Below are 25351 nucleotides of genomic sequence, written 5' to 3' on the forward strand. Positions count from 1 at the left end.
TAGGAAATAAACATTTAGTAATCCACAGTGTTAAAATTTGAAATGACAAAACATTGATAGTACAATTTGTATAAAAAGATAAATTAGACAAATTTGCAAAGGCACAACAGACATTAATTTGGCACATGATTCACAGAAACTCCACTTTACAATATAGCACCGAGAATCAACGTTCAGGCAGTGAGTACATTGCACATAAGCAATTTGTTTAATTTCATCATTACTCATTGTTATCTCTTATTTCTGCACATTTGTCTTCAATTTCATCTGAAATAATCAAATATATTTCTTAATTTTGATTTTTGGAAAATAAGACAGTTTAAATATTAAACTGTTGTATTTCAAATCAATGACAGTTATTTGAAAGAAAGGTGTGCTCGAAAAATATTTTTATGCTATTTTAAAGATGTTTACAATTTCTTAATAACTGTTTTGGAAAATAGATTTATTTGTACTTTTGGAAATATAACTGTAATTAGTTCTAAAACTATAACATATTTTAGAAATAAGGGAACATTATGAAAGACTCAAATGTATTAAAAATGAGCAAAAGTAAAATAATTTCTAAAGTAAAATAGCTAATAGATATGGCGGTGATATTAGTAATCCTCCCACAGAGATTAATAATCCACGGTACAGAGAGGAGTATGAGCTTATAGGGTGCATTCACGCGGCAAGAAACACAAGGATTGGAAAGTCACTCTGTTTTTTATAACACTAGGATTTTACTTTCTGTTTGTTATAGCTATGAAATAACTTGAATGTTTCAATTGGCGATTGAAATGGGCTACAGGTGGCGTAGAACAGAACTCTCTATCTGTGACAACACTTCGCATGCTTTCACCATTAGCGTCTGGAGAATCATAGAAGAAGGAAGTACGTTAGTTTCTGTCTTGATTTTCATATAGATTAAAATCTTTTAAGTTGGGAAACTATATGGAACTGAAAACTACATTAAACATACTTAAAAAAGAAAGCATCATGGGAATTTTAAAAATATTTTTATTTATTAAAAACGGAAAATATGAAGAAAAGGAAAAGTATCGTAGTACATTCCTATACAATCAGATTAAGGTGGTTTAATTGATTATCTGTTAGATTTAAGCCTGGAGAGTTTTGTGGCCAGAGGAGTACGGTAAACTTATCCTGGTGATTTTTGGAACATCCACGTACATTGCGAGTTGTATGACATGTCGCAATGCCCTACTGGTAGAAATCATCCTGAGGAAAAACAATTCGCATGTAGGGGCGAGCATTGTTCTAAAGGACAGATACGTACTTAGGTTGATCCATCCTGTCTTCTACAATAATGAGTGCACTCCTCCAGCTTGGATAATTCCAGCAATTGTAGCAAATTGATTGCTTTCAGACATTTCATGTCGTACACGCCAACGTCCATCTGTCAGATGGAGCATAAAACGTGATTCATCAGTAAAATCACTTACTGTCGTCACTTATTGGACGTCCAGTTGCAGTACTGACGTGCAAATTCCAGCCTTCGTTTCCAATATGAATAACAGTTTGCAAATGTGCATTAACCAGGCGTCTACTACAGAGCCTTGCTTATAAGCAGCAACGTTAGCTGAATCGTCGTTGATGAGAAACTGTTAGTAGCACTTTGGTCAAGTTTCTCAACGGTTGCGCGTCTATTCGCCCGACCACATCTCCGCAATCGTCGTTCACCCCTGTTATCTATGAGATTCACCTTATTTGCCACGTTGCTGATTTGGGATAGTATCATTTTGCCACTCTCGGTATATTTTTTGCCATGGTGGCATGCGAACAGTTTATAAAACAAACCGTTTAGGGAAATTTTAAACTCTTGGCCCGAAAGCTAAAGATCATGCCCTTTTGGAAGTTGGATAAATCGCCCCGTTTTTTGCATTACGGTAACAATTGCAATGTTTTCCGATTCGCTCGGACGCCCTTCGTATACGCCCTACTGTTATGTGTTATCACCTGCCTGTGATTGAATATTTTCCGTTGATTTCGAAAGTGGGTTGTGGTTACATTAACGCGAGTGAACCACATCTGTTTATTAAAAACTAAATACCCCATAACTGGCTTGGAGGTGGATATAACATGAAAATTTTCATACTAAATTCAAAACTGAAGTGGGTTGTCAGCACATTTTCCACCCCTATTCTTTTTAATAAGGTTGCAAGCAATTGTTTTGACTGAAATGCATTCTGTATTAATATTTGTAAACCATAGATATATATGAAGTTATGAATATTCTATCTCTTCATGCGAAATTAACGTAGTTTCACCCCCCCCCCAAAAAAAAAAAACTTTTTTACGTAAAAATTATTGTTTCTTCATATGAAGTCGACGAAGTTTCGCCCAAAGGAACTGATTTCTTGTTAGAATCTTTGTCCTTCATGCGGAATTGCCGAAGTTTCGCTCAAATAAAACTTTTTTTATGTAAGAATTATTGTTTCTTCATATGAAGTCCACGAAGTTTCGCCCAAAGGAACTGATTTCTTGTTAGAATCTTTGTCCTTCATGCGGAATTGCCGAAGTTTCGCTCAAATAAAACTTTTTTTATGTAAGAATTATTGTTTCTTCATATGAAATCGACGAGGTTTCGCCCAAAGGAACTGATTTCTTGTTAGAATCTTTGTCCTTCATGCGGAATTGCCGAAGTTTCGCTCAAATAAAGCTTTTTTTATGTAAAAATTATAGTTTCTTCATATGAAATCGACGAGGTTTCGCCCAAAGGAACTGATTTCTTGTTAGAATCTTTGTCCTTCATATGAAATCGACGAAGTTTCGCACAAAGGAACTGTTTAATTTTAAATAATTAACTGGAGATAATGTATAATTATGATTTTGTTTAACAAGTCGGCTGAACTTACTTTCCTGTAATCCCAAGCAGAGTCCCCACTCTTTCAAAGAGATGCGATGATCGTCATCAGCGTCGCATTTGTCCAAGAAGGGTGCTATGCAGTGTTCCATGGCCAGTAGAGGAGCTCGGATTGGAAATAATTCGTGCCTTGACACAGATCTATGTAGAAGATAAATTTATTACACTAACTCATATTTTTAAATCTCATATGATTCTGTAGATTTACAATTTGTGGAAATTTTATTGATCTTATTCACGCTTGATAAGCACAATCTTATCAATAATAATATTTATCATTGATCTCACTATTATTAATATCATTGATCTTTATTGACTAATAGTGAAAAGTATCAGTTGTTCGGCTTTTATTTTATTTTTTTATTTTTTAAAACAAAATTGCTTTCGAATAACCGCTTTTTAAGGCCTTGATTGTATTTTAATATAATGTTGTTGTTGTTGACGTATGCCTATTTAGGCAGGGGGTGCGATTGCTCTTGTTTTCTAGTGGCGCCATCTATGGCCAAGAATTTGACTTCTGTCACACCATACGTCGCACCCGTTTATAGGGCGGACCCATTCATACATCCCTTCATTCATCCACAGATTGTAATTTTGACCTAAATCAGAGAACGATCGATCTTCAATCCAGTACTCCCAGAGGTATTGATTTGTTATGGGAACATGGAGGACTTATGCGACTCGACAGATTTAACGTGCATCAGTCACTTTACACGCCGACCGACGTGGTTCGAACTCTCGGGCATGGGCCCAGTGCCCTACCGACCAGGCTATCCCGGCTCTTTTTAATATAATAAAGTACGAATAAAGCATAACAACATGAATAAAGTAAAAATAAAAGCGCAACAGACGTTTAGTTCGATTCTATAAACAACGTTCCTCGAAAGATCCTTTGGAGGTTTATATAGAATCAAAAGTAAGGTATATCCAATTTTTTTCTTTATATGTGCTTTATTTAGGTGGTTTTCGTATACCCTATCTTTGTTTGAATTTTGATTATAACTTATCTTGATGTTCTTAAATATTGTGATAATGATAACGATCTCCAAAAAACATACTTCTATGCACCGCCTTGGCGATATTCTAAAGTGCTTTAAATATTTTTTTCACATTTACGACATACAGATTCATACCTTTACTATCTATGATAAATATTTACGATAAATTCCGAATTGTTTACATTCCCATTTGTAGAAAAACATCTGCTTAAAAATCGTCTTTCAATAATTATTATAATCTTTCCGTGACCAGAATGCGATGAAAATTTTTAAGTATTAAAATGAAGCTGATTTACTTATTTTTATTAACTATTCCCATTTCCAATCATTACTATATGTCATTCACTTATTTTCCTAATCATAGATATGCGTTATTTTGGTCTTTCTACCTTTTATCCTTTCCTTACAGCAAGTATCATTTACTGCCGTAGTAATTATTAGGAGTAATATTTAATGAAAAAAATTTAGTCTTTTAATAATTTCTCACCTAGACTTATATGCAATTGCTTATAAGAAAATGATTCCGTTCTTCAGCGGATTTTGAATTTTATTGCTGATTTAGCGACAAATTCGAAATTCTGATTTACGAAAACTTGTGAAAGTTTTTCAGAAAAAAAAATGCTTATAGATACTTGATGAGCCCAGGGAATAGACAGATTTGATGAGCACACGGCTCGGGGGATAGAGCGTTCGCCTTCCAATGACGTGAACAGGGTTCGAATTCTGCACCCGGCTCGCACCAACCACATTGCTGATGTAAAATATCCCTAATGGTAGACGGATCATGGATTAAAGTCCCCTTGCAGTCGGGCTAACCGTGGGAAGTCTTCCACTCCATGTAACGCAAATGCAGGTTAGTTCCATCAAAAAGTCCTCCATAAAGGCAGATTTTTCCCAATACTTGACCCAGAATAATTCCCTTGTCTTCTAGATGGTGTTCTAAATTACAAGGCTGCGGGGTTGAACATTAGTAGTTGTAAACTCAAAAATTGGGTCGGCTGTTCAACGACGGTTATAAAATGTAGATATTTGAATCGTTACAATTGTTTGATTACATCTAAGCAAGATAAGAGAAATTTTTACATTTCCTTTTGTAAGAAATTTTAAATAATAAAACAATTGAAAATTTGCGAGTCGTGGAAGAACGTCTTCCCACCGTTTCAAATAAAAAGTTTTAATTCGTGTAAGTTTTTACCGGTCGAATGGGTGTGAATCCAGATCGCAGAACTTCCAAACAACAGCGTTGGCCCATCTTTTGGCTAAATCTTTCTCTGCTTCTTTTTCCAATTGAAGATAAGGATCGTCCAGTTCTTGCCTGTTGGCTAAATCTTGCATGATGTTGAAGAGCCACTCCCTCATTCTCCTGGGAAAATCTTCCATCTCCTCATCACTACATCTGGGAATTTCTATATATATTGAAAGAAAAGATCTAAAGTTAAAAGAGTAAAATACGTTCAACTCCTATACCATAAATTTAAATTACTATATATTTTTTATTAGTATATAGATTCGCCAACCGATTTGTAGATTCCATGATATTCTGATTCACAGTCCCGCCTATTAGCTGATTCACTAATATGCCATTCACTTATTTTCCCAGTCATAGATTTGCGTTATTTATGTCTTTCTCACTTTTATCCTCTCCTTGCTATAGCAAGTATTATTTTCTGCCGTAGCATAGCGAACCCACAAAACGATGCTTTTAAAATGAATTGCTATTCATTAATAGGAAATTAAAATAGAAAGAAAGAAAGTATTGCACTGTTAAAAAATAACGTTGATTAAAGTCAAGATATCTCCTAATATAATTTTATATATATAGTTTGTTTAAGAATCAATATATTCTATAATCATAATATAGATATTCTATCAGCATAAGAGATTTCATCCTGCTTTTCAAATTATTTAGCAGAAAACAGAACAGATAAAAACTTGAATGTATAAAGTGTTGGAGGAATTCCCACTTTAAGTTTTTGCTGCTGCATGTTGAGTGACACGTTGTCATGGTATAAGATGTTGAAGACCTTTTCTATGAACTAAGTTTGGTAGTTAGTTTAGATTCCAACCCACAGTACTTCTCCAGAATTATTGTTTGACCACGTAGATAAAGTTCATAAAATTCTCTTAATTTTTATTTTGAAAATTAACTAAAAGTGTTCCCTTTGCCAAAATAGACACTAACGTTTTTATTCAATGGTAATTGTTTTTATAAACTATTAGCTATCAGATCTACTCCGTTCATAATGCTTTCAGTTTGGTTTAGGTTAGGAGTGCGAAAATCTCCAATCGTAGCGCTTTTGTACTACATTATGTGAGTGGATATACTTCGTTCGTAATGCTGCATCGGTAAAGATAACTCTTTATCTGTAATATATTGACAAAAATTTTATAATCCAAACTAAGGCTTATTAACTAGTAATGAAACATAAATATAATAAATCCTTTGTATTTCAGTATTTAATTGTGTAAAACAATAAAATTAAAAACTTGATTCTTCTCAAGAGTAAGGTGACCATGATTAGACGTCCTCAAATTTCATTGATTGTCCTTAAAAAATTTTAATCTTTCTAAGGGCAGAAAATGTTCTCAAATTTTAACTTTTGTCCCCAAGTTTATCTGAAAACATATAGTATATTTTTTTTATTTGCAGTAAAATATCAAAAAATCAGAAATGTGCATGTTTTTTTATTTTCATTTTTTAAACAAGATAATATTGTTTCACAGAAAATGCAAACGAAATACGAAAACAAAACATTAAAAAACACCATACTAAAATTAAAAGATGAAAACGACATACTTGTTTAAAAATTCAGCAAAGAATAAAAGAATTTTAGAATATTGTATGATGTTTCAAACTTGCCTAGCAATGAAATTAACTTTGATGAAAATGGTTCTGCACCTAATATTAGTTATCAATTTAAAAAAAAATCAATTTAAAAATTGTTGCACATATAAATCAATATATTCCATAAATCATGAAATTTTTCGAGGACTCTTACCTTAAAAAAAAAACCTTAAAAAAAAAAAAAAAAAAAAAAAACAGGAAGTCATGCAGTTTTTTTTCTTAACATCTAGCAGCTCAGATTAGTAAAAATTAATAAGGCTCCTCTATAGTGGATATTATATATATCCTTATAATTTAATTCAGGAGCTCTAGTGTAAATCAATGCATTCGTAAAATTTAAAGGAAGTTATCCTCTTATTGTACTGCCATCTGCTAATACCACTGTCAGGAATAAGGTGAATAAATTTGGTCATCTTACTCGAGAGAGAAAATTATTATTTCTCCACCAACGTGTTCAGATACTAACCTCGGCACTCGCCGTAGTAATCAACGTGAACGTGCTTATATTTCTTAGTTTTGCATTCCGCTTTATCTTCGCTGCAGAAACATCTCATTCGGTAGATTTCACAATCGCTGCTCCATGTTTCATTGTGATTAGAACAAACCTATTTTGTAAATATATATATTGATAAAAACATATATATTTCGTAAAACAATTAATTTAAGTTATTGAATTGGTGATTAAAAGTATATTAAAAAAAGATTATTTGGATTGTAATGCGTCAATAATCTCATTTAACTCAAACTCAATCTGTAGTAAAAAATATATAAAATTTTAGACGGACTGATATTGCCAGAAAAATATCCTATTCTATTACATTATAAAAAATTGCAATGAAAAATATATGTATTTATCATGTACACTGAGTGGCCAAATTATTATGACCACTCCTTCAGTACGCTGTTGGGCCACCTTTTGCGCGTATTATTGCCTTAATTCGTCTGAGCATGGATTCTATGAGATGTTGGTATGTGGTAGAAGGTATGCCAGACCATGCTCGCTGAGCTTCACTTGTCAATTCCTGCAAATTTGATGGTACTGGATCCATCTGTCTGAGCGCCCATTCAATTTCATCCCACAAATTCTCAATTGGATTGAGATCTGGGGATTGTGCTGGCCAACGAAGCAAGTTAAATTCTCCGTCATGCTCTTCGAACTATCTGAGGACAATGCCAGCTTTATGACAAGGAGCGTTATCCTGCTGGAAGTATCCATCCCCGCCAGAGTACACCATTGACATAAACGGATGTACTTGATCTGCGATGATACTTAAATACCCTTGGGCATTAAGGCGTTGTGGTACAGGAATTAAAGGATCCATACAATACCAAGAGAACATTCCCCATACCATAACGTTGCCAACACCAGCTTGAAGTGTCGTGGCAATGCAGTTGGGGTCCATGCTTTCGTGCTGTTTTCTCCATATTCTCATCCTGTCATCTGCGCGATGCATTTGAAATCATGATTCATCGAACCACATGACCCACTTCCAGTCATCTACTGTCCATGTTTGTGCTCCTTTGCAAATTGGAGACGTCTGCGCTTATTTAAAACAGACAGTAGAGACTTACGAACAGGTCGTCTGCTTCCATACCCTATACGGCGCAATGTGCGTCGAACAGTCCGTTCACAGTTGCTCCTTGATTAAGATCACTTGCAATTTGTCACACTGTTGCTATCCTGTTGCGCTGCACAACCCTGGCCAGCCTTCTGTCTGATCGAGCATTCAGTACCCTGTGACGACCGCAAGTCTGACGTTGAGACCCAATTTTTTGCTTGATTGTCCATTCTTTGTACACATTAACAACTGCTGCATCACTTTTCTTTTCCATATCTGAGCAAGCAACACAGTATAACTGATGACTCACTTGTCCAGCATTCCCGTGTTATGGTTATCTTGCCCTCTAGCGGCAGCGCTGTGACGCAATAACTCATTTGCATAAAACTCTGAGGTGGTCATAATAATTTGGCCACTCAGTGTATATTTTCTGACCAGTTGATAAAGAATTTCAGACACACAAGAAATTTTTAAATATAATTCTCATAATTTGATTCAAATTAAGAGCATAGTCTACCTAGTAAAAGAGTAAGCAAGTAAAAAGAAACTTTTTTTTTATCTTACGGTTCATATTTATTTTTACTCTTGCGAAATACAAGGTTGTTTAAGAATGTTCTAATTTTATATTAATCATTAGAATTGCCTGACGAATGTGATTATGATAGTAGAGTTTGGAAATGTATGATGAAGTCATGGTGATTACACAATGAACTATTTAAGCAATAACTTTTGTAAGCGATAACTTGTTAATATACAATTACCGAAAATGTTATCGATCATTACTAACAAAATGTAACATTTCTTAAGATATATGTATATATACCTAGGTTTCTTGTTAACGTTTTGTAAATGTAAGAAAGTTTTTTTTTCTTTTTAAATAACATTAAGGTTATTATTTTATGGTCATGAGGCTATTTCAAATAATTTTGAGGTTTCGAGAGAATCACGTATCCTTGTTTGAATAGGTTTTGAGGTTGTGGGAGAATCAAGTAATATTTTTATTTGCAACTGTTTTGTGGATGTGAGCTACTCAAGTAGTTGCATTTGAAATAGTTACTTCATGTAGTTATATTTTAAATTGTTTCTATTTCAAACAATTTTGAGGTTTCGAGAGAGCCAAGCATCCTTGTTTGAATAACTTCTGTGGTTGCGAGCGAATCAAGTAGTATTTTTATTTGCAATTCTTTTGAGATTTCGAGAGAATCACGCATACTTGTTTTAATAAGTTCTGTGGTTGCGAGAGAATCAAGTAGTATTTTTATTTGTTATTATTTTGAGATTTAGAGAGAATCACGCATAATATTTGTTTGAATAAGTTCTGTGATTGTGAGAGAATTAAGTAGTATTTTTATTCATAACTGTTCTGTGGTTGCGAAATTAAAAAAAAATCTTTTTTAACAGTTTTATAGATGCGACTAGTTTTATTTTAAACAGTTTCATAGTTCCAAAAGAATCAGATAGTATCAAATAATTTAAAATAATTTTGTGGTTCGGATAACTTACTTTTCTTCTGTCATCTGTTTCTTCAGGACATTGTGACAAGCACACACATTGTCCTTTACCTTTGTCATTTACTTCACAAACTCTTCCAGGTCCACAATGAACTTTAAGACAGGGATCTTAAATAAAATGTGAAATAAAAAGAAATTAAAAAATTTTTTCTGATTGGTTAAAAATAATTCTAAAAAGAACTATCTATTTAAAAGCGTAATGAATGCTTCAAAACATTTATTATCGATGTAATTACAATCCCAAAAAGAAAGTAATCGAAATCTTCATTCTACTCAATTGTATTCTTCATTACATGCTCATTTATGAAATGGAATTTATATATATATTTTTATATAAATATTTCTAAATTTATATATAAAAATAATTTTTTTTTACACAAGTATTGATTCCCCCCTACCCTATTTTAGAGATAAATTATTTGCATTTTTCCAAAGCATGTTTTGTATATTATTTACCAAATTAGTTGAAACCAATGATTGCACTTTCAAATAGCGAAAAAAAACCAATATAGCATTGTTTTTAATGAAGAAACGTGAACTTTGGCAGCAAATATCAACGTATTCGAGTTAAAGTAGAAGATTTTCCTTAAGACCGTTGAGTGCTTGGAAATATTTATACTCAAAATAGGTTCTTCTTTCAGCTGTATTTGCACTGTTTTAAGAATACTAAATATTTTTCTTTTTAAGCATTTAAAAATATGGAGATTGTAGCACAACTAATGGACGGGATAATTTAAAAAAAATAAAAATAATTAAACTTGCTCTAAGCTGTTTATACAGTATTTCGCAAGTACCTGGAGTGTAGCCACCTCCAACTTCATTTTCTTTACTATCTTCGTCTACTTCATTGGAGATTTCATCCTCAGCTATAAGATCTAGTTGGTCCCTTTCTTCGCTAGATTGGCTCTGCACATAAAACAATAAAGATTGGCTCTACACATAAAACAATAATTTATACTAGAGTATAATTGATGGGCAAAAGGTAGCATAATAATAAACCATATTCAGAAACCGATCTTAAGTTTAAGCACATGCTTATATTTGGGCACGAATGCTTGCTAAAATGTTGCCATACACATTTAGATGCAAGTACGAGACTTTGCTAATTCAAGTTAAAAGTGTATCGATGAATATCACCTGCTTTGATATATCAAATACAATCGATTGTAAAAAGCGAATATTTATTTTTCGGCAGACGATAAATAAGAGAATAAAATTATCAGTTTTCTGGCTATAATTTCAAATTCTTCAGAACAAAGTGTAGGCAGAGAATTAATTATCTACTTTAATCTGAGCATTAGTTATGTAATCTAATTTCATACATGAATTTCATGTATGAAATTAGATATTTCTGCTTATTGAGCAGTTCTCCAGAGGAAATTATGGAAGCTGGTTAAATACTACTTAAAAAATAAATTAAACACTACTAGGGAACAATTAGATATAAAAATATCGCCTTTGGTTAAAGTGTCACTTTTTACTACATTGCCCCAAGTCATTTATTTATTTAATTATATATCGATTATTATTTAAAGAACGAAATTAAAACGTTTCACTACTTATAAGAGAAAAAAGGAATAACAAAAAATTCATTGTGGTTTTTTAAAGTGAAAAATAAAATTTTTAACTCTTCGGTTTTCACCCGAGGATTTTGAATATTGCTGGTCATGTTTACTTGTTGATCAGTAAAACGTATCAAATGAATGATTGACTTAATGTTAACAATAATAAGCTTCTAAAACCGGAAGGAATTTAGAAAACTTCCTTACGTATTCCTCTGTTTATGTACGAGGAGTATCACTTATGTTATGCTTACGTGTGCAGACTTAATATTCTAGGAAGTTTTATTATTGTGATTTGTGTTTAGATTTACACGTAAAATTTTACCAATCCTAAGCGTTTTCTGTTATTTATAAATTCTAACAGATCGTGAGCATGCTTGCGTAGTCTTCCGAATTCATTTGTTGTTTGTTTCGTAGAAATTTAAATTGAAGGAACGTGTTATATTGTCAATACTATAAGTATGATAATATTGGATGCCACGGTTTTTCAAGTTCAGGCGTAAAAATCAATCGAAGATAACAGCGCGAAAGTCTTAGGACGAATTTGAACCCCAAGCCTCATCTATACTAAGCTTTATATGACCAACCATCGAAATAGAAATTTGTTTCACTATTTTTGGGAGATATGCAACAAAATATATGTTCATATACTTGATATTAAATCAACTAAGTGATATTCTGAGTTCTATTTATGGTACATTTGACCTATTTTTTGACAAATAAATAAAAAGTTTTCTTATTTTTTGCACATTTAAATGTAAAATGTGGTATTTTAAATAATTAAAGTAATAATATTGTAGAATAAAAAATGAACTATTAATTATTATAACAAATTCAATTATCAAAAAGAAAACTTACTGGTGGCAGTTTCTTAGATTGTGCTACGGCAAAAAGAAGTATTAATCCTATTAATATTCCTCGTAGCTCCATGTTTAAACTTGAATGGAACAATCTCACCTAAAGAAAGTTCAAATTAATCTGTAATATGTGAAATCGATGCAAAAGTTAAATTATTTTCAATTTAGTACAGGAACTGGACATAAATACAAAAAAAGTCCTTTTTTAAAATATATTTTGGCTCTTAAAAACAATTTGTGAATATGGACCACCGTGAATATGGATGAGAGGGGCCGAAGGAAGCAACAACGGTAGTAATTCAATCAAACAGGGTATCCATTCTACTACTCAGTTCATCAAAACTCTAAATGTATGTTGAACTTTGAAACTAACATTATTTTTGTTAAGAAATTTTATTTTTTATTCAATTAATTACTTGTCGTAAAAGAAATATTTTGTGAATAAATAAAGATGATTTTCAAGCAGATTTTTTTTTATACATCTGAGAGAATCTAAACATTTTTTGTTGGTACTTTTACAAAGCATTAATTTTCTCATGCATTTACATAAGAAGGAATTCAGCATGTGGATTTAATTTTTGCATGAATAAATATTATTATTTAAAATTTAATAAGTTTTATTTGCCCTTGCAAATATTGCATTATTACACTCCTTTTTTTTCAAGGCCAACTAATTGGGGGGTTTGCCTCGGGTATCTACAAAATCTCTGAAATCCACTAATCTGAACTTGTTTTCGCACCAACAATTTTTTAAATCATAAAAAAGTAAACAAATAAAAATCCCATCTCCTTAAAAAAATATCCTATGTTAAAAAACAAAAAAAGACTAACGATGACGATTTAAAAAAAGAAAAGAAATCGACTGCAATTTATCTGCCTTAACAGTAAAAATAAATGTTTTTTTTCTTTTTTTCTTTTTACATGAAGTGACAATGATATTTTTGAACGAAAAAGAAACATAATATGACAGATATTAATCTGTAGTTCAGTATATTTGTCTAACCCTCATCAATTAAAATAAATATTTAAAAACGAGTAAAAAGTACATTTATATATAAAGGTTCTCAGCAATAACTGCTTTTAATATATACTTTTTGAATCGTTATTAATAATAAAGTTAACAAAAAAAATTCACAATTTATAGTGCAAATTAATATACATTTTCAAACTCCAACCAATCACTATTGAGATCAATACGAATCAAAAGTTAATAAAAAAAAATTCGCAATTTATAGTGCAAATTGATATACATTTTCAAACTCTAAACAATCACTATTGAGATCAATAAGAATCGAAAGTTAACAAAAAAAATTCACAATTTATAGTGCAAATTAATATACATTTTCAAACTCCAACCAATCACTATTGAGATCAATACGAATCAAAAGTTAATAAAAAAAAATTCGCAATTTATAGTGCAAATTGATATACATTTTCAAACTCTAAACAATCACTATTGAGATCAATAAGAATCGAAAGTTAACAAAAAAAATTCACAATTTATAGTGCAAATTAATATACATTTTCAAACTCCAACCAATCACTATTGAGATCAATAAGAATCGAAAGTTAACAAAAAAAATCACAATTTATAGTGCAAATTAATATACATTTTCAAACTCCACCAATCACTATCGAGATCAATACGAATCAAAAGTTAATAAAAAAAAATTCGCAATTTATAGTGCAAATTGATATACATTTTCAAACTCTAACCAATCACTATTGAGATCAATAAGAATCGAAAGTTAACAAAAAAAATTCACAATTTATAGTGCAAATTAATATACATTTTCAAACTCCAACCAATCACTATTGAGATCAATACGAATCAAAAGTTAATAAAAAAAAATTCGCAATTTATAGTGCAAATTAATATACATTTTCAAACTCCAACCAATCACTATTGAGATCAATACGAATCGAAGGAGGGACTACAAATTATTTAACTGACACAATGTTGGGAACGACGTCCGGACATTTCTCTACCCGTAAACCAGGCCGAAAGCGTTAGGAACGGAATTTGGTCGGGCCATGATGCGGGAAGATGAAGAGGACGCCATACTACGAGAGAAACTTTTCGTCTCAAATTCTCTTTCTCCTACATAACTAATTTAAAATGAAAACTTTAGAAAAAGTAAGTTCAGGCAAACTTAGAGAAAGCCACGAAGTTTCAAATACTGAAAAGAAACTTTTGAAACATCAAAATGAAAATAAATTATGAGAAGATGACTTAGGATTACGCAATGGAGAAGTTCTCTTCCAATAATTTGTCTTCATTTTGATATTTTGAATTTTTTTTTTCAACAACTTTTTTTTCCAAGCTTACTCACACTAACTAGGGCGCCGGCAGCGGGGTGCACCCTCCCTAGCTTTTTTTTTTTTAAACAATTAAAAAGATACAGAAAAACAATTTTGTTCTAAATTTTTTTATAAAAAATATTTTCATTCAAAAACAAATAATTAAGTAATTAGTGATACATAACAATTAAAAAATTGTTTAATCAAACAAGAATTGTAATCGTCTTGTTTGCTGTCCAAATCTGTTTATAACTTTTTCAATGAATTCTGAATCATCTTTGATTCTTTTCTTATGTACACGCACAAACTTGGCAGATATCTAAGCTATATTTTTAAATTTCATTTAACAAAATATAAATAATATTATATTTTCTATTAGTTATTTAGTTTAACAAAGGTGTATAACACAAACTGACTTCTCACTACTGTAAAACTTCATCAACACAATAAATACCAATGTTAAGCGTGCACAAACACGTTAGTATACGAAACTACTGTTTGTAGTTATTTGTGTTTCAAAGTTAGTAGCTATGGCAGCACTATCAGTACAGTTTCTCGTGGCAAAATTTGCAAGTAAAAGAAATTCGTAATTTTTTTAAAATATCTTGTTAACAATGAAGAAATTGACACATGAAATGTAATAACAAAACAAAATGTAATAACAGAATATTTTAAATATTTTTTTGGGGGGGATGGGGTGATAGTTTGTTAGAGGGCTGCACCCCATTTTATATTATTCTGCCGACGCGATTGCCCACTAAAAATATATCCCAGCCTCAGTTGATAATAAATTGGTTTTTGAGGACCATAATCCTGCTTTTGCGCTATTAGACCTCAAAACTGGAGTTCGAGAATGTTTCTTTATTATTTTACGAGCTCTTATCTGTATAGTACTTCGTTTATCACGGATTTTATAATTATGCTTTGCAGACGATCATTTGTCAATAAGAAGCAGCAATTAATCGAAAATGAAGACAATTTCCTTTATCTGAGTTGCACGCGTTATTGTTAAATATTTATTTAAACGATGATTTAATGATAATAAAATTACTACAGCCTATCGTCCATGTTTGTTTACGAACATGGCCTTGAACTGTCTAGAAATGATAACACTCGAGTACATAGTTTCGTTCATTCAATTTAAACTAAAATAGTTTAATTTGACGAAATCAAAACATTCTAAATACAACAGATTGAAATTGAGATTATTTTTTCCAAGTTGCACTTCTATTTTTTCTCCTTCTAAATGGATGGTATTTAACATTCATCGTAATTCTCGTAAAATTTGTGTAATTTTACTTACGGCGGAGGAACATTTAGATTCAAATAGAAATAACACCGATGACATAAATGCTGTAAAGCAGTGGTTTTCGAATTTTATAGTTCTGGAAATTGATTGTTCAACAATATGCAATCAACTTTCTTCACCAGAATGTTGCGAATGGGGGGGGGGGCAGTTTTTGCTTTTAAACTCTTCGTTTATTTTAAGTTTTATGCTTACATTTATGTAGAAATATATACACATATAAAAATAAACATGCATATATACATAACACTTTAAATAAACGATGAGTTTTCCAAAAACAAAAAGGGAACCCGCCCTCACGCTAAGCCTATGTTCTTCACCTCATTTTCTTAGCGTACACAGACTACTATTTCTGTCATACGAATTCCGAGATGGATTAATCCTGTAGCATAATAGGAATGATGTTCCTGTTGCATTATGGGTTTTTGCATATCATGAACAAGTCCAACTCATGAAACTCATTCCTCCCTTTGAATCCAAGGGTTCCGCGGGACAATTTTTGGGAACTTCTGTTCTCAAGTATTCACTTTCCAAATTGAAGTGCCATTTCATATTATTTGAGATTTTGGTAGGTAAAACATTACAGATTCAATGAATTTAAATCAATGAATTCGGATAAAACGAAACAAAACCGAGCATTAAAAAAAAATCAAAGTAACCTTAAGAAATACCCTCATTTCTTTTTTAATGCAAATTAGTAAGTTAGAAAATGTATTACATTGTTTCTCAACGTGGGCGATATCGCCCCCCTGGGGGCGTTGGGAGTATGCTGAGGGGCGGTGAACTTGTTTTGGGCGGTAGGGGAGCGTTGGATATGTTTTGGACTGTAGGGGGGGCGATGAGCATGTTTTGTCATTTAAATTCAATTTTAAAACAAAAAAAGTTATTAAATTAAGATTTATTTAATAAATAAAATTAATCTAAAATTAATATTAAAGAAAAAAAGATTAAATTAATATAATAAATAAAGATTATCCGATACACCATTTGTAACATCAATAAAGCGAACTTAAACAACTCCTATTCTCCGATTCGAGCCAACACAGTTTAGCACATGAGTCAGTAGTTTTTGCCTCTGACTCATTCAAGTCATTTGGTGGAAATTGAAGTGCATGCGCTTTCAGTATGAATTTTTGATTTGACCCGTATTTCTTATGATGGTTTTCGTTATCTTCCTTACGGTTTTCTCTCCAGTTTCGATTAGATCTCATAGTTTACTTGGCCTGGTACGTGCTCGAATTAGTTTTTATCATAAATTATTTATTAATTTTGAGAAATATTTGATTTTCTGTTATGCTTTGTATTTTGCTGCCACCAACAATGTCGGTTAAGAAAAAGAAGTGTCATCAATACAGTGCCACGTTCTTGAAGTTGGGATTTGTTCAATCATTGTTGAACTCTCAACTATCCATGTGTTTACTTTGTACCCATATGTTTACTTTGTGTTAAGTTTTATCTAATGAGGTAATGAAATCTTACAGTTAGCAGGAGCATTTGAAAAAAAAAAAAAAAAAACGCATCCTGAGAAACAAAATAAAGATTTTTCATTTTTCATGAATATCTTTTTCCATGTTTCTGAAGGCATCTTCGGTCTCAGGGTTACTAGTAACCTCATCACAAAAATGCGACGATAGTTTGATAGCTTCTTATAATATATCAAAACTTATTGCTAAATCTGGGAAAGCTCATACCATCGGAGCAGAGTTGATACTGCCGGTTGTCAGAGTTGATACTGCCAGTTTAGAAATAGTTTTACACCATCCAGCTGCATCCACTGTGATAAAAAAATATCCCATAAGCAACGATACAGTGCAGCGACGAAATGTTGAGATGGCTGAAGACGTTGAAATTTCTTTATGCAAACTTTTGATATCCAACGAATTTTCCCTTCAAGTTGATGAATCAACCTTGCCAGGTAATGTAGAGTCTACTGTAGGCATAGGTCCGGTTTGTAAAGATAGGAAAAATTATTCAAGATATGCTTTTTGCAAGAAGCTTGATTGTAGATATCAAAGGTAAATCTATTTTTAATACTGTCAAAGACCATTTTAAAGAGAAAAACATTCCTCTTGCGAATATTATGTCGATTGCCACTGATAGGCTCATGCAATGGGGGCCGACATCGCCCTTTTGGAAAGATAGGTACCTGATATTTTTAGCTGTTCACTGCGTGATTCACAGATAGCATTTAGTAGGAAAAAATCTCAGCGACTGTTCGCATAAATCATTGCAATATGCCATGTCTGCTGTGAACAAAATTCACAGTAATGCTCTCTACGATTGATTATTCAGACAGCTGTGTAAGAATAACAATAAAGAATTCAATCGCTTGCTACTATACAGCGAGATTCGCTGGTTTTCCAAAAGCTTCTGTCTCAATAGGCATTGGAATCTTTTCGACTCTTCGGAAACAGAGATGTATCTCTGAGAGACAGATTGCTGGAATTTAAGAAAGACTTAGGCAGATTTATCTGTAAAATTTAAGGGTAATAAGTTACATCTTCAAGACAACGAGCTCAATTTGATCCCTACAAAATCAGTTATTTCTGCCTTCTTAAAAAAGCTCATTTTGTGGAAGCAGAATTTTGGTTGGAATGAGTTCAGCCAAGCAGGAGAAATTCGCTCTGATGATGCACAAGAATATTCTCAACACCTTGACTCTTTGCACATGGACTTTTCTGACCGTTTTAAAGATGTTTTGTTCCCTAGAAGTGCCTCAATGGGCTTATGGGTTCTGAACACTTTTGTGAATATTGAAACAGCAGAGGTTCAGATTTGGTCGAAGTTTTAACTAATGAAACTTTAAAATGGTGATCGTCTCACACAATTTTTGCTTAAAGGTAACGTCAGTTGTCTCTATCCTGGACTGTAGACTACCTTTAAAAATTTTTTAATTGCCATTCCTTCCTCCTAACTTGTCGAACGTGGATTCAGTGCTGTTACAGATTCTGTCACGATAAGAAGAAATCGACTCGAAATTGTGCAGCTAGTGTATTTGCGTCTTCATCTAAAAGTATTGAACCGACTGTTAAGAAATTGGTTCTGAACCATTAAGTACAATCATCCCACCAACATAGTTACTTGAATGTTTAGTTGATACTTCTTTTTACTGTTAAAAAAATTTTGGGTGTTTTTTTATTTATCTAATTAAGAATAAATCATTTTTTAAGCATAGGTTTCTTTGTTGTATTTTTTTTCCTTAAACGTATTTATTTTGATCATAACAAACGGACTGCGTTTACCTGCCATGAGAAAATTATAGAGTTAATGTACACATTATTTTTTTTAAAAAAACAAACAAATTTAAAGCGTAAAAAGATTGCTTAAAGATGTTGCTTCTTATAATTCAGCACACCTCCATCCGTCCCCATACTCTAAATAACTAGATTTTCACGAAGGGGGTGGTTGAAATGCTTTTTGCTCCTTAAGGGGGCGGCAACGTTAAAAAGGTTGAGAATCTAAGATGTATTATATAATAAAATATTTTCTTTCTGGAAGGAGTAAAATTAGATTCTATTTTGAATCAAAACTAGCATATTGGAATGTTGCTGTATATCGAATCTTTTGTCTTAGTTGGACGAAACGTATGTCTTACAGTCTATCTGATCTACCGTGCTGTCATCAGTTTATATGTTGAGAATTCTTAATTTTTTTCTTCTGAAAAGCGTAATTTTTATTGAACCATCTCATAAGTTTATTTATAGGTTTGTAATATTAACGTAGAGGAAAATGATAAATTTTGAGATCTATTTTCTTTTAGAATTTTTTTTTAATCTGATATATAGGATTATAGAACTGCAGTGTGACAGGAATATAACTTTGAAGAGTAGGCCCATTTTGTTGATATACAAATTGTTGTTTACTCTAATTGAAGTTGTATATACAGTGCACGCGTTAAAAAAAGAAAAAAAAAAACTACTTTGAATAATTTGATTTAATGATCAAATCTTCACTTTCAGGATTCATAGGACTCAATCTCAACGGTTCGAGGGGTTAAAAAAGTCGTATTTTTAAAATTCGATTTCTCAGGAAGTATTCGACTGATGTCATTAAAATTTTGTATTTTATTGTATAAATTTTTTTTTCAAATGATGTAAAAAATTCTATATCTTATAATTAAATTTTTTTTCTACTGTTATTAGTTAAAATAATAAAAATATTAAATAATCATCACAAATTATTTTTTGCATAGAATTAGACCTCTTCTTTCTGTATGTTAAGAAAAATGAATTTTATAATTGTGTGCAGAAATTTTTCAATTCGCTTAAAAAGTATACGCAAAAAGTATAAATTGACATTAAGAGGACCAAGCATTTGACTGCTGTCCTTACCAAACTATTGGAATCATATTTCCCACATTGCGGCTACCTCCTATATTTTGGGAGACAAATAAAACCGAATCCCTCGAGGAAAAAAAGACATGTCTATTCAGAGAAGTACGTTTTTGTGTCTGATTTCGTAACTCATATTTTATCTTCTGCACCAATCAATTAGCATATTTTAAGTCACCCCCTCGATGCATTAAGATTGAGTCCTAGCCTAGTACGTGAAGATTCGATTCTCAGGAGTCACTTGGTCCGTTTCTCTTATTTTTTCGCACTGTACGAATGTTGTGAAACGTTAAATAATGTTAAACAGTGTACTATAAGTTTCATAAGCACCCTATGTATAAACTTCATAGACTAGCATCTTTATTTCCCTTCAAAATTTCACTATTTAATGAATATATTATTATAACGTTCTTTATTATAACGTTATAATGTTATTATTATTATAACGTTAAGCAATGCGGTAACAGGGGATTCCGGAGTGTCTGGAAACACTATGGTAAGGCTGTAATGGCAAAATAAAATGTGTGGTTTTAGCTGAAGAAGGTGAAGTTTACATTTAATAACGTTTGGAAGTTCTGCTGTTTTAATTTATGTACACCGAAGAGCCTTTACATTATGACCACCCTCCATCTATAACAATGGTTTTCATGGTTTCTCGCCCAGGAACAATGTTTTCAGGGGGCACATTTGGACCCATAATCCTCATGGAACAATCCCTGACGTCTGTAAGCTACATGAACATAGTTGCAGACCAGGTTCACCCATTCACGGCAACAGTTTTTCCTGCGGGGGATGGTGTTTACCAACAGGATAATGCACCATGTCATAAGGGTCGAATCGTCATGGATTGGTTCGAGGAACATTCCAGTGACTTTCAATTCATGTCTTGGCCCCCAAATTCAACTGACATTAATCCAATAGAGCATTTGTGGTCCTACTTGGAAAACCAAATTCGTGCTACCACGCTACCTCCTCGCAATGTGAGGGAATTGCAGAACCAGTTGATGAGCGCTTGGTACCAGATACCTCAGACTACCTATCAGCACCTTGTGGAATCAATGCCACGGCGGGTGCTAGCAGTTTTGAGGGCTAAAGGTGGTCCTACATGTTATTAGCAGGGTGGTCATAATGTAATGGCTCTTCGGTGTATATAAAAAAAAAATCTAAGTCACAGTATATATCTTTGGTACTCATACTTTTTTGTAGGTTTTGAATAATTTTCAATGGCTCTCAAAGAAAACAAATTTTGATCTATAAAACAAAGAATTTTGCTCTGAATACCAACTGTAATGGTTCACTAGAAACAGAAAAAGAAATGTGAAAGCGATTTGCGCCAAAACACTTATTATAATTTCTTTTATGGGTAAAATTTACACGAAATGAATTAACTGCTTGTTTGATCAAAATTTTTCTTTCGTGATCTACATCTAAAATGAAGTTCACTTTTTGGTCTAGTCCTAAATACTTGAAGAGAAATTTTACATAAAAATAAATACAGGATATTTTTCACGAGACTCTTTCTCCTTGATGAAGCTCTAAATTGTGGTCGAGAACCTTAACAAAAGAAATAGTGGATATTTTTACTCGATGCACTTGTGTTTATGCGGGAAAAAATATATTTTAAGTATACAACAGACGCATCTGTTTATTATCATTTTTCTTTTTTTAAGTGACGTCACAGTTGCTGGAATGAGAAGTCCATCTTTTCCCACACATCATCGTTTTCATCAGCTCTTTTTTTTTTGTTGGTTTCTTTCAGCATTTTGGAATACAGTGTTTCTTTCATAGTCTGCTAAAGACAACATTTCTGCGTGGGATTTGGATGTCTGGCCTTGTCACGGAGCGGAAGTTAATTAGACTTAGAGCAGCTTGAGTTATTTATTTTTCTCAATAAAAAATTGTTCTAAACAAATTAATCTGGTCAAATTTTAATATGTTAGATAAAAAGTAGAAATCAAAGATATAGAATACTATAAGAACTTAAAAAAAATCGAATGAAAAACTGAAGTAATTAGTTGATTTGAAAAGTGTTTTTTTTAACTGATTTTAATTAAGGTCAAGTTGATTCGAATAATTTGATTCTTATCAGTAACTAGACTAAATTCTTCAAGTTCCATCTAATTTGGGATTTCAATCCCTAAATTAAATTTATTCAATCAAATCTTAGCTTTGAATAACACGTTTATTTATATCATAAACAAAATCAAATGATTTGTAGTTTGAATACTTATTTATTATTTTCAATTTGAATTTAGATAATTTGAACACTAATACGCTGGTTTATATTGTTTTCCAAACTATTTTTGAATTTTCGATTTATGATTATAACACGATTGTCATGATATCAAAGACCAAAGAGGATTTAGAAAAAGGGGTATTCATAGAGATAGACTAACTTGTCGTCGCAAGTGGCTATATTAAAGTAAATTTGCTATGTAGGCAGTAAAAGAAATATAATTTATTTTTTTACTATAATAAATATATACTAAAACATACATAAAATTCTTAAAATACGTTCTTACACATTTTTATAGTTATAAATAAAGGAAATTATAAAATATTTTTTGAATTGAATTAATCATTTGATCTTAAAACTGTTTAATGTCATTAAATTTCAATAAATATTTTTAAGGAACTTATTGAAATAAGCACAGTTAATTTTAAATAATAAATTTTAAAAAATGTATTAGACGCCTAAAAGTTTTTAAGAAAAATTCAGTCGTGTTTTATTTATCTTTGAAAAACAGTGTAAATATAAAACTTTTTTAATTAACAGTTACTTTATAAATTAAATATTTTTCACAATCAACTGATATCTGGTTCGTCTTTCTTATATAGTGTCTGCGTATGAGTCCCCCAGCAGCAAAACCCTCATTGGACCAATATGTACGAATCTTGGCTAAATAAGGGTTCAAAGGACAGTTATTTTTTAATTTTGGCCCTATATAGAATTGTCAGATTCACCCGATATTTTACAGCCACTTTACAACCAATACTGGCCCTATATAGAATTGTCCTATTCACCCGATATCTTACAGACAATAAAGGCCCTATATAGAATTGTCAGATTCACCCGATATTTTACAGCCACTTTACAACCAATACTGGCCCTATATAGAATTGTCCTATTCACCCGATATCTTACAGACAATAAAGGCCTTATATAGAATTGTCAGATTCACCCGATATTTTACAGCCACTTTACAACCAATACTGGCCCTATATAGAATTGTCCTATTCACCCGATATCTTACAGAAAATAAAGGCCCTATATAGAATTGTCAGATTCACCCGATATTTTATATTCATTATTCAGCCGATAATGGCCCTATATAGGACCAATATTTAAAAATCGAGACATCCCAATAATGGTCTCTTTGTGCATGTTCATATATTTCCTAACTGGGGCCAAGGTGAAATTGTTGCTAGGGTCGATTTGTGGGCCAGAAGCGGCATCAGTTACGACATTTTAGTGATATTACTTCAAAGCAAGATTTTAGAATGTTTCATTAAAAAAGTTTTTAAATGCATTTTTTTAAAAATTTTTACAAATTTCTAATGTTAAGAACAACAAAATTTAAATCGAGATATTTTTAACATTATTTAAAAATTGGAATAAAGTGAACTATTTCATACTAGCATTAGTTGTTCATTTTATTTTGTTTAAATTAGCTCTTCACCTTTTTCAAATAAAACCCTGATTTGGGATTTCACAAAATCAAAAATATTCACCAACATTGAATTTCGTTTAATATGTGATTCAATTACTTTAATGGCTTCGTTGAAAATTAAAAAAGTTATCCTTAATTCTGAAGACATGATCAAAGCTCTAACCTGCAAGAATTTTAACAGAATCTGTATTGTATGATACCTTATAGCATGCTATTCATTTTTTTTTTAACTTTCATAAAATTTGTATCAAAAACGATACGCAATCAAAAAATTTACCGGAAATGCAACATTTGATTTGTATTGTTCCCATCTTGAGTTAATCGTAGGTCAATTATATCTCTAATCACACTAAAATAGTTTCCTCGATCGTTTATTATACTACTATCTCGATTTTTTCTATTTTTATTGTTCTTGTCTTGAATATATCTGTCGTAGGTCAATTAAAACTCTAATCAAACCAAAATAGTTTCCTCGATTATTTATAATAATACGATCTTCGATCTTTTTATTTATAACGTCCCCATCTTGAATCTGTCGTAGGTCAATTACATCTCTAATAAAAGAAAATAATAATAATTTTCTTGATCGTATATAATAATACGATCCTTGGTCATTTTATTTGTATTGTATCTGTCAAATCGAAAAAAAATAGTTTCTCCGTTTGCTCTTAATATTTTTCTCATTCTCTTTACTCTAAACTTTGAATGTCTCAATGTAAAGACAAGGCCAGGCACAGATTTTATGGGCTTCAGGACAATTTTTTTTGTGTGGCCCCTTTCCTCAAAACACTTAAAGTTATGTTTTTATATTTTGTAAGCTTTTTAAATAAGCTGATTCAAAAATAATGACTTGCAATTTAATTTCCGAAATATTAATTTTTCATAAACATAAATATATTAACTTACAATAATTTTATTAGTTTAATTGTTAAACTTTTTATTCCTACAAACCACTAATATATTGTCGCTAATATATATATAAACACACTTACAAATATCATATATATATATATATATATATATATATATATATATATATATATATATATATATATATATATATATATATATATATATATATATATATTGCATATAAAGGAATTCTCTGTAACTTTAAAAAAATAATTAAAAACATAAAATTTTTTTGTAAGGATTCAGCAGAGTACAACTTATAACAGTAAGTAAACAATGCGTTTACCACCCTGAATTAAGCATTTCATTAACTAAATTAAATTTAATATTTTTCCGTTAAAATTTGCATGTGGTTGTTAGCAAATTACGCCCTGTTTACCAAACATGAAAACAATACTCACTTTCTCAGACGATGTAAAGATGGAGTGCTCCACCACAGAAGTAGAGGAACTGTTCTAATTAAAGAATGCCGCTTTCAATCCAAAAAGCTCCAGAGTGTCACGTGTTTACGTCTCTGACCTCGGACTTCCATCGCTGCTTTTTTTCTCCAAAATTTCTCCTTCATATTTTTGATGAACCCCCGCTTCTTCATAATCCTCTTCTTCTACTAGCATTTTGACTTGACCTATGAC

The 25351-nt window shown here is 31.7% G+C and overlaps 1 protein-coding gene across 1 annotated transcript; it reads right to left on the minus strand.

Moving 5' to 3' along the window:
* LOC107441863 (SPARC) lies at window positions 1-25351 on the minus strand. The gene is made up of 8 exons (XM_016055255.5): window positions 25121-25351; window positions 12200-12298; window positions 10574-10685; window positions 9772-9887; window positions 7176-7314; window positions 5060-5270; window positions 2859-3007; window positions 1-267 (listed from the first exon to the last, which is right to left on the minus strand). Exons 2-8 carry the CDS (start codon window positions 12269-12271, stop codon window positions 221-223), a joined length of 846 nt encoding a protein of 281 aa, XP_015910741.1. The 5' UTR covers window positions 12272-12298; window positions 25121-25351; the 3' UTR covers window positions 1-220.

Source organism: Parasteatoda tepidariorum, chromosome 9 (assembly GCF_982258835.1).
Source record: "Parasteatoda tepidariorum strain Cologne lab strain chromosome 9, Ptep-v5.0, whole genome shotgun sequence".
NCBI lineage: Eukaryota > Metazoa > Arthropoda > Arachnida > Araneae > Theridiidae > Parasteatoda > Parasteatoda tepidariorum.